Here is a 16,616-nt window from a genome sequence, read left to right on the forward strand (position 1 = left end):
GACATCAAAGGGAAACTGTCTTTCTAGGAGTGCTTTTCGAGGACAGTGCTGGAGTTTAAAACACATGGAAAGCAAGGCAAGCCTCTCTGACTCTATAGGGAAGGATAAAAGGGGGGCAATGGGGAGGAGGAAGAGAGATGGAGAAAGGGGTTTTGCCCAGTAAGATCTGGCATGGCAGAAGCAGCACGAACGAACAGTAGAATCTGAGATCTGAGGAATCAGATCTCAGATCTCTGTTAGCAGCTGGTCTCAGCCAAAGCAGGTTTAGGGCAAGGCTTGAGGTCCCCACCAAGAGATTGGTGGCTCCACTCCACTCCCAGGTTTTGGCACCAGATGCAATGAACAACATAAGGCAGAGACCACTTAAGAGGCTTTGATGAAACTGAGGCACACGATTTAACATACCTTATTAAATACATACTAATTTGTATTATTATTTTATATATTTATATTGTTAATAATTGTAGACAACAGGCCAACAGCACTGAGAATGAGTAGTTCGTAGCACTGTGAAAGTCTATTTTTTTTTTTTTTTGGTACCGGGGTTCAAATTCATGACCTTGCACTTGCCAGGCAGGCACTTATGCCACTAAGCTAAACCCTCAACCCCGTGAAAGTCTGTTTTACGCCACTGTGTTTGTGGTAATTTGTTATAGCACCAAAGGAAACTAACATATTAGACATTTGGCATTTTTAATGTGTTTATATATACTGTAGTATCAGTTTAGTAAATTCATTTTCTAATTGGTTAGTGCTGGTATATATAAAAATACAATTGATTTTTATACACTAACTGTTTCAAGTAACATGATAAATTCATCTACTAAATAGTGTGTAGTTTATGTATAAAATGATAGGCTATCATGGTTTTCCCAAATGACTGATATATATTTTTCCAATCCTTGTATTTTTTTCAGCTGAACATTGCTGAGATATCAGTACACCAAGAAAATATATCCTTATTTATTGACTTTGAAAGTACGAAAAAGTACCACCTATTCGAAATTTAAAATATGACAATAAAAAATTTTAAATACAGTAAAAAAAGTCAAACAAAATACTCAGCATCCTCTACTTAACCCAAATCTTGTGACTTTGCAACACTGGACACTACCCAGTAATCCATTCTGGAAGCTGTCTTGTCTCTTGCCCATTAGCTTTTCCTCCTGTACCCCCTTAAGGAAAGACAATTCCAACAATTTCTCCCAGAACTTTTCTCTTTCTACAGTGTCTTTGCTAACTTACTAATCATTTTAGGACTTACTGCTATGCTTCAAAACCAGGTCAGCTTTGGATGTGTCCTTTCTCTTCAAGAGCAAAATTGGAAACTGTTTTCCTTCTTAAAATGCCTGACACCTGCACCCCAGGCTTGCTTCTCACGGAGAACGGTGGTCCTCTCTCCTTTGCACTTCTTTTTGTACTGCAGTAGAACCTTTTCACTTTCAAGGTTTCATCATAAATAAGAAACTGTGTCTCAAAGGTCCCATACTTTTCACAATATTTTGGCACACGATCTTTCAGCAGATTCTTTTCTGTAGAAAAGACTCGTGGAAGCATGGTACAGATGGGGAGTCCCAAAGCTGGATGGTAAGATCCCTAGGAATGGCATTTATCTACATTCAGGGTCTGACTTTTGGTACTAAGGCCAAATGAGCTGAGTCATGCTCACCAAAAGCTCAAGTATGAAACCCGAAATAACAATGCCAAGGGAAATGGCCATTTATTTGCCCAGGCCTCTCTCCTAGTAGAAATACCATACTGGGAATTAAAATATTTACAACTGTATTTGCTGTGAAAAGGAACACATTACAAAAATTTGGTTGTGTGATCAAATATTGAATGGAACTGCCTGGCTTTGATAGAAAGATCTCTGTTACCAGTTTCTCCCCTCTGGTCTCCTGCTTTAGACAGGGGCCAGGTAGCCACCTGCTGCCCGGCTGTTTTCTGGCTGCTCTTAAGTGGGAATGTCATTTCAGCAAAGGCTTGCACTGGCCAGAGGCTCGTTTCTGATTGTACCTACTCTGCACAGATCTCTGACAGAATTCTAACAGAATCACCTGTTTTCAAGCGTCTGCAGAACACCTCCCAGTGCTCAGCAGCACTGTCCCGCACGTCTGCACGACAGACACTCCCAGTCCAAGTTCTCACTCTCACTCGCAGAGGCGCGCGGGCGATCTGTCACGAACAGCCCCAATTGCCAGGCGGGCTGGCGCGCAGCAGATGCCCTCGAACCTGGCGAAGGCGTAGCGCGGTGCCCTCGCCCTTCGCCCAGCGCAATGCGGAGCAGCCTAGGCGGGCAGGTGTGGCTCCCTGCAGGCTGGAACCCTTCCCGCGGACCCGCTCCGAGCCAGGACCGCAGGTCAGCGCCCGCCTGGCAGGCCCCGCGCTCGCCTCCTCTCCCCACTCAGGCCTTCATGCCTCAACTATTAACCCAGCAAAACAACCCCAAAGGCGAGGTGGGCAGGGAGGGCAGCAGCCACTGCGAATGCAGGCCTGGGGCGCGCACAACGCGACTTGGCCCCGGCTAGGCCACAACCCAGGGCATACAAGCGCGACGCGCGACGAGATTCCCTCCGCTGGGTCTCGGCCTGGGCCGCGCAAGTCGACTCAGGTCGGCCGCGCTCCTTCCGCCCCGAGAGGGCAAAGAGTCCGCACCCGCCCGGCCGCAAGCTCAGCGCGTCCCCGGGAAGGACGCGGGGCGGCGGGCGCGCCCCCGCGGCGGCCTCAGCGCGCTCGGGCCGGGCGGCGGCCCGCGGCTTCCCCGCGCCGCGCCGGGCCGGACCCTCCCCGCGGGCGGAGGGATACCCGCGGCTGCAGCCGCGGCGGCAGGCGGGAACGAGGGCGGGGCCGGGCAGGCCGGGCCGGGCAGTAGAGAGGCGACTGCGCTGAGGCCGGAGCGGGGCAGCTATGGCGGCTCCGCGTTAGCGCCCTCCTCTTCCTCCTCCTCTTTCTCTTCCCGCTTTCCGCTCTCCCTCCCGCCGCGCTCGCCGCCGCCGGCTGCCTGCACTCCACGGCCCTCACGCTCCCCCGCCCGCTCCCGCCATGCCCGGCATGATGGAGAAAGGGCCTGAGTTCCTGGGGAAGAGCCGCTCTGCTAACGGCGGCGCCAAGAGCCCGGCGGGCGGCGGCGCCTCGTCCACCAACGGCGGGCTGCACTCCTCGGAACCCGAGAGCGGCTGTAGCAGCGACGACGAGCACGGTGGTACCGACTGCGCCTGCCCCTCCCCTCACGCGCCTGCCCGCGGAATCCGGCGCTGCGGCGGCCGCGAACTCCCGAGCGGAGCGGAGCAGCGCGCGGCGACCCCGGCCCGCCCCGCCCCGCCCCCGTCGCCGCCGCGCGCGCCCGCCGCCCGGAGTTCGCGTCTCCCCGCCGCCGCTGCCGCCCGCCTGCGACGCTCCCGTTTTATTAAGTGTCTCTTTCTCTTCTTTTCCTTTTTATTTTTTGGCATCGCGCTGCAGATGTGGGGATGAGAGTCGGCGCCGAATACCAAGCGCGGATCCCTGAATTTGATCCAGGTAGCTACACCGGCTGCGGGATGATCGCGTCCCCGGGTCGGGGCCGGGAACCTGGCGAGGATCGGGAGGGCCGCGTTGTCCGGGGCCGGGGCACGGGCGGCGCGAGCTGGTCAGGGCGCTCGGCGGCGGCCTCGAGACGCAGGTCACCGCCGGTCTGGCCCCAGGGCGAGCTCCGCTGGGCGACGCCGGCTGCTGTCGCCTTCCCCGCGCAACCTCCCTCTCCGTCCTCGGCCCGGCGGCGGCTATGCGGCCCGGCGTCCCTGCAGAATGTGGCGGCCGGAGCACAGGGTGGGGCCCCGCCGCCGCCAGGCTAGGGGCTGGGCCGGGCCGCCCCGCCGTGCCAAGGAGACATTTTTTTCGGAGCAGCCAGGTCCTGGCGTCGCCGCCAGCCTGGCTCCGGGCGCCCTGTCTACTTTGCGGCCCGGGCTCTGGCGCGCGGTCACGGGGCCGCAGCCCGCGCGCCGATTGGGCGAGAGTTCCGCGGCGGCCCCGCCCCTGCCCCTGCCTGCGGTCTGGGGCTGCGCGGGCCCCCGCGCCCCGGGCGGGCACGGTGGGCTCGGGGCTGCGGGCGTGTTCCCGGGGACCGCTCGCGCGCGCACCGACAACTTTAGCTGGGGTTTTCGCTTCGCTCCTCCCCGTTGGGACGATGCAAAATGATCTTTTCCGACCACTGGAAGAGGAGAGGCGCGGCTTCTCCAGTCCCGAGGGAGCGGCTGAGCCGGCGCGCGATAGGACTCCGGGAGTCTGTCTCAGTGGTGCGATGGGGACGCACCAGCGCTGGCTCAGCTTGGGCACTGCCGACGAGACATGGCATTTCATTCAAGGGCTGGCAGCCTGTGTACTGCTGGTCTTAACTAATTGCAGATGTTTTGTGCAACTACTTTTACCTTCTGGCGGAGTCGGTAGGTAAGCGGTTGTTGACATTACCTTGCTACCTTGGGATTTAGCTTGCCATTTGGAAAGAGCTTCTTCGTTTAGGATTCACTTTGCAATTTCCGTCTGTTGATTTTGTGATCTGAGCAAATCAGTGCATTCTCACGAGCCTTAATTTTCATGTCTTCATTTAAAAACTTACTTTGTAGGATTTTTGTGAGAATCAAATGAGTCTCAATTCAGTAAAGGTGGCAATATGGCAATTCAGTAAAGATTAAATTGTGTAATTATGAAGAGTGATTTTTTTTTCGTTGTACCTACACCTTTTCGATTTGGAGCTTTATTGGTACTTCGTACTTCTTTGTTGTTGATAAAGTTATGTCGAAGTTAGTACTCAATAGGTAGAATTATTTCATAAGTTAATAAACATACCTTTCTTTTGGCCCCATTAAGTCAGTTTTAGTCAGTATTAATTCTTAGACGACTGTATGCAGGTTGATGAGGGTCTTCTGATTAAAAGCCAGGCTGGGGCAAACTTGCCATAGGACTGTGATAAGCCAAACCATGGAAAATTTTCAAAATTTGAAGAATGATCCATTAAAATAAAATACTTAGGTGGTTTTATACTTGGATTAACCAGTGTAATCTTATTTTGCTTATTTTGAAGCTAAACAGATTTTTGGCAAGAAAAAAAACTCACTGAAATGTTACTGTTTTTAAATAAAAGAATACACTGTAATTGATACTCTTGCAATAAGAGTAACTATCACAGTATTTAAATTCACATGTTTATTTTCTATTTAACAATGTCCAACCCAAGGACTCATTAAAAGTTACTATTTAAATGTAGGTGGGATTTTCTGTTGTTATTGTAGCCCAGTCTATGAAACAAAAGATTAATATCCAGCACTCCACTGGAGATTGAAGCCAGAGCCTTACCACTGAGCTACAACTCCAGTCCCTTTTTTATTTTTCTGATTTGAGACAGGATCCCACTAAATTACCCTTGTTGGGCTGGAATTTGTGATCCTCCAACCTCACTCTCCAACATGCTGGGATTATAGGAGTGTACCACTGTGCCTAGTTTTTTAGACCTTTTTTTTTTTTTTTTTAAATCGGTATGGGGATCAAACTCACGACCACATGCTTGCAAGGCAGGCGCTTATGCTGCTGAGCTAAATTCCCAGCCCTTGTTAGACCTTATTTACAAGGAAATATTTTACTTCGTGCTCTTCTGTTTCTGAGTGTTGTACTGTCCTATGACGTTTTTATTTCACATCATTCCAGTATAATTAGGTGAGAATTTAAACACATTCTCCTGAAAAATATAATAGAGGAAGAGAGGTATTTATTAGTGATTGAAATGGAAGAAAAGCACTTCAACTTTTCTGCTCATTTTCTCTTTATTTCATGAACTTCTCAGTCCACCTTTTTGGAGGTTATTCACCATCTCCTGTAAGTCACTGAAGGAAAACACCGTAGGTGCTAAAATGATAGTAATGATCTGGCATCATGGCATACACACTTGGGAGGCTGAGGCAGGAGAATTCCTGGGAGTTCAAGGCCAGCCTGCATTACACAGAAAAAAGACAAACAACAACAAAAAAGATATTAATGAGAATGGAGTAAAATTACAGGAGAATTTTTCATGGAGTGTCTATTGGGAGAGATGATAACGATTATGATAGTAATTGAGCACATAAAGAGGAATTATTAAACTGATGAGAATTGAGACGGATGGTGGAATTAGAGATAGTTTCCTTTTATTAACAGGTCATTGCTACTAATGCCTGTATAACTTAGTGACTAGATTTCTGGTTGTTACCTGGATTGTTGTAGTTCTTCCTGTTTTTAGGCCCTACCGACTGTCCTGGCCTTAGGAGGAGGTTTTGTGTGGTGGTTAAGTGTCTCTGTCACTGTGCCTAATTTAGACCTAGTGGTGTGGTTGCCTTTGGGTTCGCCAGGTGTTGGTTTTTTTACTTCTTAACAGATAATATTAACTATATCACAAGATTAATTGACAATTAATGTATACAAAGCAGAAGTTTTGCTTACCTCAAAGAGAATTTTGAGAAAAAATTCTTATATTTGGACTGAGTTTAAATAATTGAAGAACGTAATCTCTGGTACATTAAAGATATTAATATTTTGAAATAAGACATATTAAGCACATCCAGTTAAATATTATAGTGATATAGTAGCATCTATTCCATAAATATTTGTAAGGCTTCTCCAGGTATGAAAGTTTATTTGCATCATCCCTTTTCTCTTTGAAGTTATTTCCATGCATTTTCTCCGTAGAACTTTATATTTGTGTGCCTGAATGTATTTTATTCATCACCTGCCCAACTTTTCTGTTTTTAATATGTCTCAGCTTTTCTTAATGTGTTCTTGTGACCATGAACTTCTAAGTGTTAAAATTTATTCTGCTTGAATTAATACATAATTGGTTAAAACAGTTTAGTTATGGTGTCTTGAGTAAAGGAGGACTTTACTGTCACTGTGTTTGGAACTCTGGAGCATTTAAACTTTATGGGCTGTGGATTCGTGCAAGATTTGGAAGGGATAAGAAATGTAATATGCTCCTACTTTAAGGTGAGGAGGCACCTGTATGAGGGATGACAGAAGTGGCTTGAGTGTGCACAAACCTCCTATATCCACAAGGATATGCAGAATTAAGCAGATCAAGTTGCCTCCTAAAGTGACTTGAGTGGTGCTGTGGGGCTTTGCATTTGTGTGTCCCCAGGAGTCAGCACTCTGCTCTTGCACTTTAGGTTGGTCACTGAGTAAAGTAATTGCGTGAACACTAGCCCTGCAGTATGGCAGACCTGACCTGATAATGAGGCTGCCTATCGGGGATAGTGCACAGAGCTTGGGTGTGCTGGACAAAGGAACAGTTTCCACCTGTAGCAGGACTGGGTGGGGCTGTCAGACATTCCATGATGCTGCTCAGATTGGTGTGTAATTTAAAACGGATGAGTTGTTCATTTCTGGAATTTTCCATTTAAATTTTTCGGTCACAGTGGACCATGTGAAGTGACACTTCAGATAAAGGGGAGACTACTGTGTGACTTCGACTCTCTACATGTTCTTGGGCAGATTGGCTTGGGAAAGAAGACACTAAAAAGTTGAAAGTCTGAAAATTGATTCACTTAAAACTGGTTCATGCCATATACCCCTTCAAAAGTCAGTTTATCCCAACTCAAAGTTGATATATTAAATGTACAATTTAGAGTATTATGTAAATAGAATTTTTACAAGTTGGAACATTCTTATTCTCAGTGTTTTACATTTTTTGTTTTGATTTCCATTAAAGGTCTTTTAATGCTTTAAAAGGAATCTAAAAAGAGATTCTGTTTTTGTACTTACTTTGAAATTTGCAGTTGATGTAGAAATCCTAACTGGCCAAGTTTTTGTTTCTTTGTAGTTGATTGTCCTCAGTAGTCTCCTAACTGTACTGTGCCAACTTAAGTCAAAAGATACTTAAAAGATTTTAAAGGAATTAAACTTTTAAAGGTTTTATTTAAAAATTTAAAAAACTTAATTATTTTCAGAACTGACATGTTATATTATAAGTCTCAAATTATACTAGCTTGCTATTTAGGTTTTGGTTTTTTAATCTGTTCACAAGATAGATACTTCTAAGGCTTGATTGTTTTGTTGGTGAATCAGATTTGGTTCTCATTATTTCTGAGTATCAGACAGTATTGAGGCATGATATTAAATATTGTGATAAGTAATATAAACACTGAGTTTATCTCCTTCCAATGTTTGAGTTCAACTTTTGTACCAGGAAAGGGTAAGTTTATTATATATAAAACATTCTATTATATATAATATGTCCTGTATTATATATAAAACATTCTATTATATATAAAACGTTATATATAAAACATTTCTACATAGTAAAAATTATTTTCTCGTCTTCTATGGGGGAAGAATCTCATCTGAATTACCAGGAGAACAAAAAGGTTATTTCAGCTGTTCAATCTTATCTTTAAAGGACTGAGGAGGGAGAACAGCCATTTGAGTTAGAACCCTATGAGATTTCATTCATTTACTTTATTTAATGGATAAGGCTTTCCATCATAGAGAAACAAGGGAACTTAAGAAAGTAAGAAAATACTATGTGCAATAATCATGTATTAATAATAACAGTGTTTATAATGTCTTGTGTAAGTTCTTAGCAACTCTTTAAAATAAATATCATCACTATTTCAAGGGTTGAGAACTGAGGCACAGGCTGATTCATTAGATTTATCCAAAGTGACACAGCTACAAGTGGCAGAGCTGGGATTCAAGTTTTAGTAGTCTGACTCTAGTCCATGTTCTTAACCATGGCTATAAAATACTGTTCATTTCTGCAGTATCAGTCATCTCTTGGGCCCAGGTGACACATACATAAGTGAAAATGCTGGCATCTGCGATGAAGAACCTGTGAAATGCTTAATTAGACATTGTTTGCGCTCACATAGGCTTGTTTTCATCCTCCCATACCCCAGTGTTAGAAGAGCTGTTGGATACCACAACTTGGGTGCGAGTCTCTGTTAGTCAGGCCGTTAATCACAACGCTGAGGATTTTTTTGGTACATTTCTTTATAGGGATTATTCTTCATAGGGAATTTTTACATTTAATACTTGTTTAATAAAAGGGATTTCATGAGACATTTTAATTTAGGCTTTATAATTTAAGAATGAAGTACAAGGAAATGTTAAATTATGATTGCTATTAAGACTTGACACTTCCTGAGAACCTTTCTTTGTACAATTTGAGTGATCTTATTGTCGAAATCCATTATGCAAAAATATTTCCATGTGAAAGGATTGACATTTAGGGCATTCACTGGAAATAAGTTTTTATTAAGTAGAAGCTTATAAACAACTTAGATAAAGTTTCTGTTTTATTTCATTGAGTAGGTTGGCCAGTTTGTATTTTTCAACATGGTTAAATATTAAACATATTTTAATATTAATTTTTAAAAAACGTCTCCAAGTTTATTTTCATTGAATAAATTTAGATAATTAACTTCAAACATGCATTTAAAATTCTAAGCTTTTTAAGATTTATTTTGTAATTATGATTTTTCTAATACTTTGATGTTTCTCCTTTTATTCTTTCCTCTGTCATTAATTTTTCCCTACTATAAAACATATATTTAAAAAGAATTTAGCTTCGTATTTCACTGACAGTGTGATTTTTCAATTAAAATTTGAATGTGCAGTAGTAATACATGATTCTCCAAAAGTAAATTATCAAATGATTTTAAGTTATTGCCTAAAAAGTAATTTTTCAATATGGATATTGTAGTACTAGTTTCTTTATCCCTTGAAAAGAATATTCCTTATTCCAAATTCCTTATAACTTCATAAAAAAATCTTAATCTCAATTCTGTTAATGTTTTATGTGAACAGATACCTTCGGACATAGTGAAAATCAAATGGAACAAAATAGAATAGAAATAATAAAAACAAAACAATGAATGTAATAAAGGACTTCAAAACTAGCCAATAATAAATCCAAAATGAGTAGCATAATATGTCTTGCTATTTTTTAAATAGCTGTTCATGCCATCAGATTTAACCTAATCAAACAAAAGCAAATAAAACCCAAACTAACAACAGTTAAAATGATGTGGTTTCCGGGGAGGCATTGCTTCCTGGTGAGGCCTTGTCCTTGCCTCTCTCACAGCCGGCGAATGGTGCTGAGAGGCTTGGGTCTGGTGGTCCCTACTCTGGCAGCTCATGATGCTGGTTTCCAGGTAGGAATCATCTTGTGAGGCCTGGCTTTCTCCCCCCTGCAGTCCACAAATGGCACTGACTCAGGGAGAGAGGCTGGGTCTGGCTGGAGATACCTAATGTTCTTAAGAGAAAGTCTTGGTCTTTTTAAGGTTGTCGTCTTAGTCACTTTCACCTTACTGATGTTTGCAGAAATGAACGGTATGTCAGTGTCATGGTCAGACTACCAAAATTTGAATCCCAGCTCTGTGTGCCACTTACTAAGACACAATACCCTACCCCCACAATTTAAAGGAGAGGCTTATTTTGGATCATGCTTTTTAATCAATAGTTGGTCAGCTCCAAGGCAGGAAGACCTGGAAGGGTCTGGCAGAGGAAAGTTGTATACCCTTTGGCAGTCAGGAAGCCAAGAGTAGAGGGAAGAAAAGCTGGGTGGGAGGTGCACGAAGGCCATGCCACTTACTGACCCACTTCAACCAGACCCCAGCCGCTAATAGCAGTCAGCAGTGTATTCCCATAATCCAGCCACCTTTCAGAAACTTGACCTGTGAGTGCACGAGATTTTGGAGGATATCTGTCTATAAACCATGATAGTGCCTAAACATCATGGTTCAGAAGTAGTAGGATATTTGCCATCTTTAATAGAAAGCTATTTTTCTTCTTTTTGTTTTCCTGTACTTTCTTGTCTTTGCAGGTACTGTACTAAAACAAACTTATTTTGTTTTACTATTTTACATGTTATTAAATCCATAATATTCAAAGTAATTAATTTTTTTCCCTAGGTGCTACAAAGTACACAGATAAAGACAATGGAGGGATGCTTGTATGGTCTCCCTATCACAGTATCCCAGATGCCAAATGTAAGTTTTCTGAGATTGAACACTAAGGTCAACAAGGATCTATCAGCCAATGCAATATGCAATTGACTTTTGTTTTTGAGTCTTATATATTCTCATAAGAAGATTATTTTGTGTTTTGTTTTTTAATCGAGGTTGTTCTATTAGGATGGTTGTTTCCTCTAGAAAAATAAGACAGATGATCACTCCAATACATGTCAGGGCTGTGGAGAATGAAAAACACCTAGGATTTGATGGTATCGCTTAAACCCTCGACCAGGGGAACAAATAATTGTGTGGCCATCTGCACAGGCTTGTCCTCAGTTTGTGGAGCTGTAAAAAAAGCCTTCAGACTTCAGCCTACTAGCATTAACCATTTTAAAGAGGAAAGGGGAAGGAACTGACTTCAGCAGCCATCAGATCATCTTTGTGTTCTCCATTTCTACCTGGAGATCTGGATCATTGACCACGCACCTCTTGAATCATGGCGTGGCTTTAGACTTCAGTGTGATATAGCAGACCTGATCCTTTGTGGCATGTCAGATGTAGGAAACGTGCAGATAACAACACTTAAGCTCCCCATCTCTTCATTCAGTTATTGTTGAATTTATTAAATAAGCAACAGCAACATCGAACAGCCATTCTGGCAGCTATTAAGTAAGTTTGACTTTTAAAAATATTTAGTAACATCTTAAGGGTGTCTCTATTTAGTGTCAAGAAAATTAATGATATCCTGTGTATCATGAACGTAGTAAGTCTAATGCTTATTGATACAGCAAGAGAACTACAACTTGAAAACCAAGTGTGCCTCTCAATACCTGATAATTCGTGCTATTAAAGAGCTTTAGAACACTAGCTAGAGTCTGGCACATAGTTGAGGAATCGTGTCCCTTGGAGGCGTTAACAGAAAACTTGAAACTGTTCATGTGGTCTAGAACCGTGTACCAAGAATCTGAAAGAGATGGTTGAGTTTCTGGTCCAATTCTCATTACAGGCAGAGGTTTTCATCACAAAAGAAACATTGGAGTGCCTTTGAGTTTTGCTGTTTTAGCTTTATTTTATGCAATGGTGCATTTCTTAGCAAGGTGGAAAACAAAATTCAGAAAGCTAACCTGTAGTGATAGTGTAGTGCCTATGTGAAATGTCCCGTAAAGATCTTAGGCAAACATTTTTAAGCCTAGCTCTGTGTACACTGGAATCATCTGGAGAAGAATCTTTAAAAAGTACTGATACCTAGTCTCTTGCCAACTAATTAAATCTGCATCTTCAGATATCAGCCCTGGGTGTCTGACTTTTTGAAAGCTCCTACACTGTTTCTTATGCCTAACCAGGATTAAGAACCACTGGTCAGGTAGTATTGTTTAGCTTTCCTATCTGTCAACCTATGAGATACTTTTGTTAAATTAAACAGCATATATTTAGTCCTGTCATGTATTAGGGACTGTGGTTTCTAAGCAAAATGTACTATTTGGATTTGCTGCATCAAAAGCTTACATTTGAGGATATTAATAAATCCATAGAAATGGGTGCTATTCTAAGAGCATATTGTTATGATAGCATATTCACGTACTAAGCTATACTGACCAAATAGTAATAGCAGGTAATTAGAAGTACTTAAAATGTGCCAGGTGGTATTTTGAGCATTTACATACATTAATTCACATAATCATAAGAAGAAGGTACCATTTAATCATCATGCTAGAAGGAAGGAACTAAAGTACAAAAAAGGTCAAGTTACTCTACAAAAGTAAACTAGTAACAAGCAGAAAATCAACCCTAGTAGACTATGTGTTTTAGGATCAGAATTTTGAACAATTGCTTCTTAGAAATGTGTTTTTAAAATTATTTTATATATATATATTTTAAGGATTAAGGAGTTATTGATTGTGTGGAATTCACATAAAGCTGAGTTCTACATGTGCCATACTTCTTAGCAGTGAGGATTTATGTTGCTAGTATATTCTCATTAAAACTGCGTATCTGAATAGTTTTGTTGACTTAATTTACATAGGTACAATAATTGAAAATAGAATATTTAAGCACTGTTTGTATAGCAACAGGAAGAACTGAAGAAAATTTTAGGGATACTGAAGCATACTTAAGTGTGTCATTCTATATAACTGACAAAATCATAGATAAATTTTCTATGTAACAATCAGGATAGTAAAGGCTTTGGTCTAGCTCTACATATGAGAAATGGTCTCAGCTAACTTCAAGTAAGGACTATAATGGATAAATGAACAAACTATTTAAAGGGTTTTAATAAAAACTATAATTCAAAAATGAAATTATCTTAGTATTGTATACTGTAATTAGGTTTTATTGTCTACTCCGAGATTGGTCTTTTCTACTTATAAGAATAATTATAATAATATCATTTAATTTAATAAGTATATGTGACCATAAAGATGTCGTACAATAACATGTTCAACCAGATGAATTTCTGATCCTGTTCAAGTGTCTCTTTTTGTAATATTTAGTAGAAGATGCCTTTGGCTTTTTTTTTTTTTTTTTCTTTTTCTCTGGACTAACAAAACATTTGCTAAGTTTTAAAAAGGTAGATCTGGGCAAATTAAGTAAATGAGAATAATTACCTAACATTTTCATTACAGTGGATGAATATATTGCAATTGCAAAGGAGAAACATGGCTATAATGTTGAACAGGTATGTAGAGAAACTTTTTTGCCGTTTTTTGAGGACGGGTTTTTCCTGTATTGCCCAGGCTGTTCTTGAAGTCCTGTGCTGAAGCAATCTTTCTGCCTCAGTCTCCTGAGTAGCTGGGAGTACAGGTGCACACTTCTACACTCTGCTTTGAAACAGATCCTTAAATCTCATTTCAACTAAGTATCAGCTCAGCTTTATCAGAATTAATAATAAAATAGGTCATTTGTTTTTAGAGAAGAAAGGTGAAATACCTATAATCGTGATCTAACGTTATAGTCAGTAACGTGGTAAACTACCATTTTTGTGAAATTGAGATGTTTATGTATATATCTAAATATAATTAACTTTTAAAGATTTTGAAGTCTCTGACTATTTTGCTTCTAATCCTTGTGTTTCTATTTAATATTTATTTGAGACAATTAAAATGTAATTGCATATGTGGTCATTTTCATTTTATTGTGAAGATCTGTTAAAATTGACTGTTAAACTCACTACTTAAAAATGTTGTATCACTTTTTAAGGGACAAAAATTTATCCCCTAAATACTATTTAACACATTATAATAAAGATAAAGCCTATTTACGGTAGAGGGGAAAGTATGGAATTTTCTGAAATTGACATATCAGGTTTTATGATTTGGTAATCAAGTCTTCAAAGTTAATTACATACTTTTAGTAATTCTGTGTATTCAGTATGAAAATTAAAAAGTGTACATGGTGATATATTAAATTGTTAAAGTAGCACTGATGGTACACTTAATAATGAAACTTAACTATTTCTCTAGTACATCCCAACTGAGCACTTCTAATTTTGTGTTATAATGGATAGTTTCACTTAAGTATTAATTTGCTGGTTATTTTCTGTCTAGCATATTTTTGCCTATACACTGTCAAATTAATAATAAATAATAACCATTGTTTTTGCTGGATTCTGCCGCAGTCTGATATGTATGTATATTGACTATTTTGAGGCCCTGACTTAAAAGATGAGGTCTGTTATATGAGCACACCTGATTAAAAGTCCCAAACTGAGTTTTATCTTCAAATGAAGTCAGGCTTAAAATTTTTATCTAATGTATGTGGAGCTTTGTGTTAAGTTTAATGGAACATAAATCTGTTTCAGCCAAGGGTAATGGTTTCTCTTCAAAGGCACTTGGCATGCTGTTCTGGCATAAGCATAACATTGAGAAGTCCCTTGCTGATCTCCCTAACTTCACTCCCTTTCCGGATGAGTGGACAGTGGAAGATAAAGTCCTGTTTGAACAAGCCTTTAGCTTTCATGGGAAGAGCTTTCATAGGATTCAGCAAATGGTATGGTGATTTTAGTCCTTTTTAATGCCTTTTACAATATTGAATATGTCCCAGTACTGTGTGAAAAAGTTTTCCAATTTGACTTTAATTTTAAAAATGTATTGAAATAGATCTATTTACTTGCATTTAGTTCTATTTTCTGTGATCATTCATGCATGACCATGGTGTGACATAATTTTTGACAAAAATATGTATGTCATAGTTGCTAAATATTTGTTTCAGAAAAAAACCATAATTTATTTTTAAATGTTTGTCTTTTGACATTAGGATTTGGTTCTTTGTATCTTTTTGGATATGAAAGCCCATTTTAAAAATTCTGTATTATTTCAGTATTGTTCAGGTGTTGCTGCTTTTTTGATAGTTAAATTACTGCTCTGTATTTCCAGTTCTTAAATGTTTAGTATTTCTTAAAATAATACAAGTCTGAGAAGTTACTGTGTTAAACTGTTTTAACCAGAATAAATAAAAATTATTGTTTGCAAGATACTTTTAGGTACCTTCTGTGATTGCAGAGAACATTTTTGGTAGGAAGTTTGTCTCATTTGCTAGTATGACAAATAAGTGCAAGATCATTGGTTACTTTAATATTCCAAGACTCTGGTGTCTGAAGTTTGTTCGCATTATTTGTGATCTTAAGTCCTAGATTTAAAACAGTGGTTAAAAAATTTATTAACAATAGTGTAAATTCTTGAGAACATTTTGCCAAATGAAAGAAGCCAGATTCAAAAGGTAACATTTAGTGTGATTCTATTTATATAAAACCTTCATATAAATGCAGAGAGAGAGAAGTAGATTAGTTGTTGTCAGGGACTTGGGGAAGGGAAACTAGGGAGTGAGTGCTAATGGGTATGGGGTTTCTTTTTGAGGTTATAAAAATATTACAGCATTAGATAGTGGTAACAGTATAACTATAAACTACTAAATTGTACACTTTACATAGTAAATTTTATATTATCTGAATTATATCTCAAAATACCAATTTCTGTGGGCAAGTGGGAATCAAGTAGCTCTTGAAGGAAAGAAAGAAGCTGTGAACTTATGGGGACATTGTTACCAAGTCAGTGACATCTTCCTCTTCTCCCCCAGAACTAGTAATACCAGTCCACAAATATGAATGACACTGGTGTGTCTAGCTCTAATAATTCATAAAGGTACCTATCAAATAGTGTTCATTTATGTTTTTATTATCAAAGAATAATATTCATTTTGTTAGAGTTTAATGAATTAATCCTGCTAATGTTAACACGGTTTTTTTGAAGCTTCCAGATAAGACAATTGCAAGCCTTGTAAAATATTACTATTCTTGGAAAAAAACACGCTCTAGGACAAGTTTAATGGATCGCCAGGCTCGTAAACTAGCCAATAGACATAATCAGGGGGACAGGTAGGTTGGATCCCTCTATTTAGTTACAGTGTGAGTGAGGGACATTGCATTGGATTGCTTATATTTAATAAGGCACAAAAATTATTACAACACACTGTAAATTCTTCCTATTCTTACATTTGTGTCTGCTCTGACAGCAAAATGCCAAATGGTCAGAAGTGTAAATATTAAGAACTCTCTTCAGCTCTTCAACCATAGTTACATATGTTTCCTTTTAATATTGACATAGGTAATACATATATTTAGACTATATTATATTAGCTCAGTGGCATAAGCGCCTGCCCAGCAAGCATGAG

At 40.1% G+C, this 16,616-nt stretch overlaps 1 protein-coding gene across 11 annotated transcripts in view; it reads left to right on the forward strand.

Annotated features, from left to right (window-relative positions):
- The first annotated feature begins 1,965 nt into the window (after positions 1–1,965).
- Positions 1,966–16,616, forward strand: part of Rcor3 (REST corepressor 3) — a 53,562-nt gene continuing 38,911 nt past the window's right edge. For 3 of the 11 annotated variants that reach the window (XM_003474277.5, XM_063236824.1, XM_063236823.1), the window contains exons 1-5: positions 3,618–4,418; positions 10,908–10,985; positions 13,574–13,626; positions 14,775–14,936; positions 16,196–16,320. In XM_003474277.5, coding sequence (XP_003474325.4) covers positions 3,761–4,418; positions 10,908–10,985; positions 13,574–13,626; positions 14,775–14,936; positions 16,196–16,320 — 1,076 coding nt within the window. In that variant the 5' untranslated portion in view covers positions 3,618–3,760. Of the gene's footprint in view, positions 2,360–2,864; positions 3,203–3,459; positions 3,517–3,617; positions 4,419–10,907; positions 10,986–13,573; positions 13,627–14,748; positions 14,937–16,195; positions 16,321–16,616 lie in introns of those variants that run through there. The other 8 variants (XM_063236828.1, XM_063236829.1, XM_063236831.1 and 5 more) reach the window with 8 other exon arrangements.

The sequence above is a fragment of the Cavia porcellus genome, unplaced genomic scaffold, assembly GCF_034190915.1.
Source record: "Cavia porcellus strain 051 isolate PalLab524CR breed Dunkin Hartley unplaced genomic scaffold, mCavPor4.1 scaffold_26, whole genome shotgun sequence".
Classification (NCBI taxonomy): domain Eukaryota; kingdom Metazoa; phylum Chordata; class Mammalia; order Rodentia; family Caviidae; genus Cavia; species Cavia porcellus.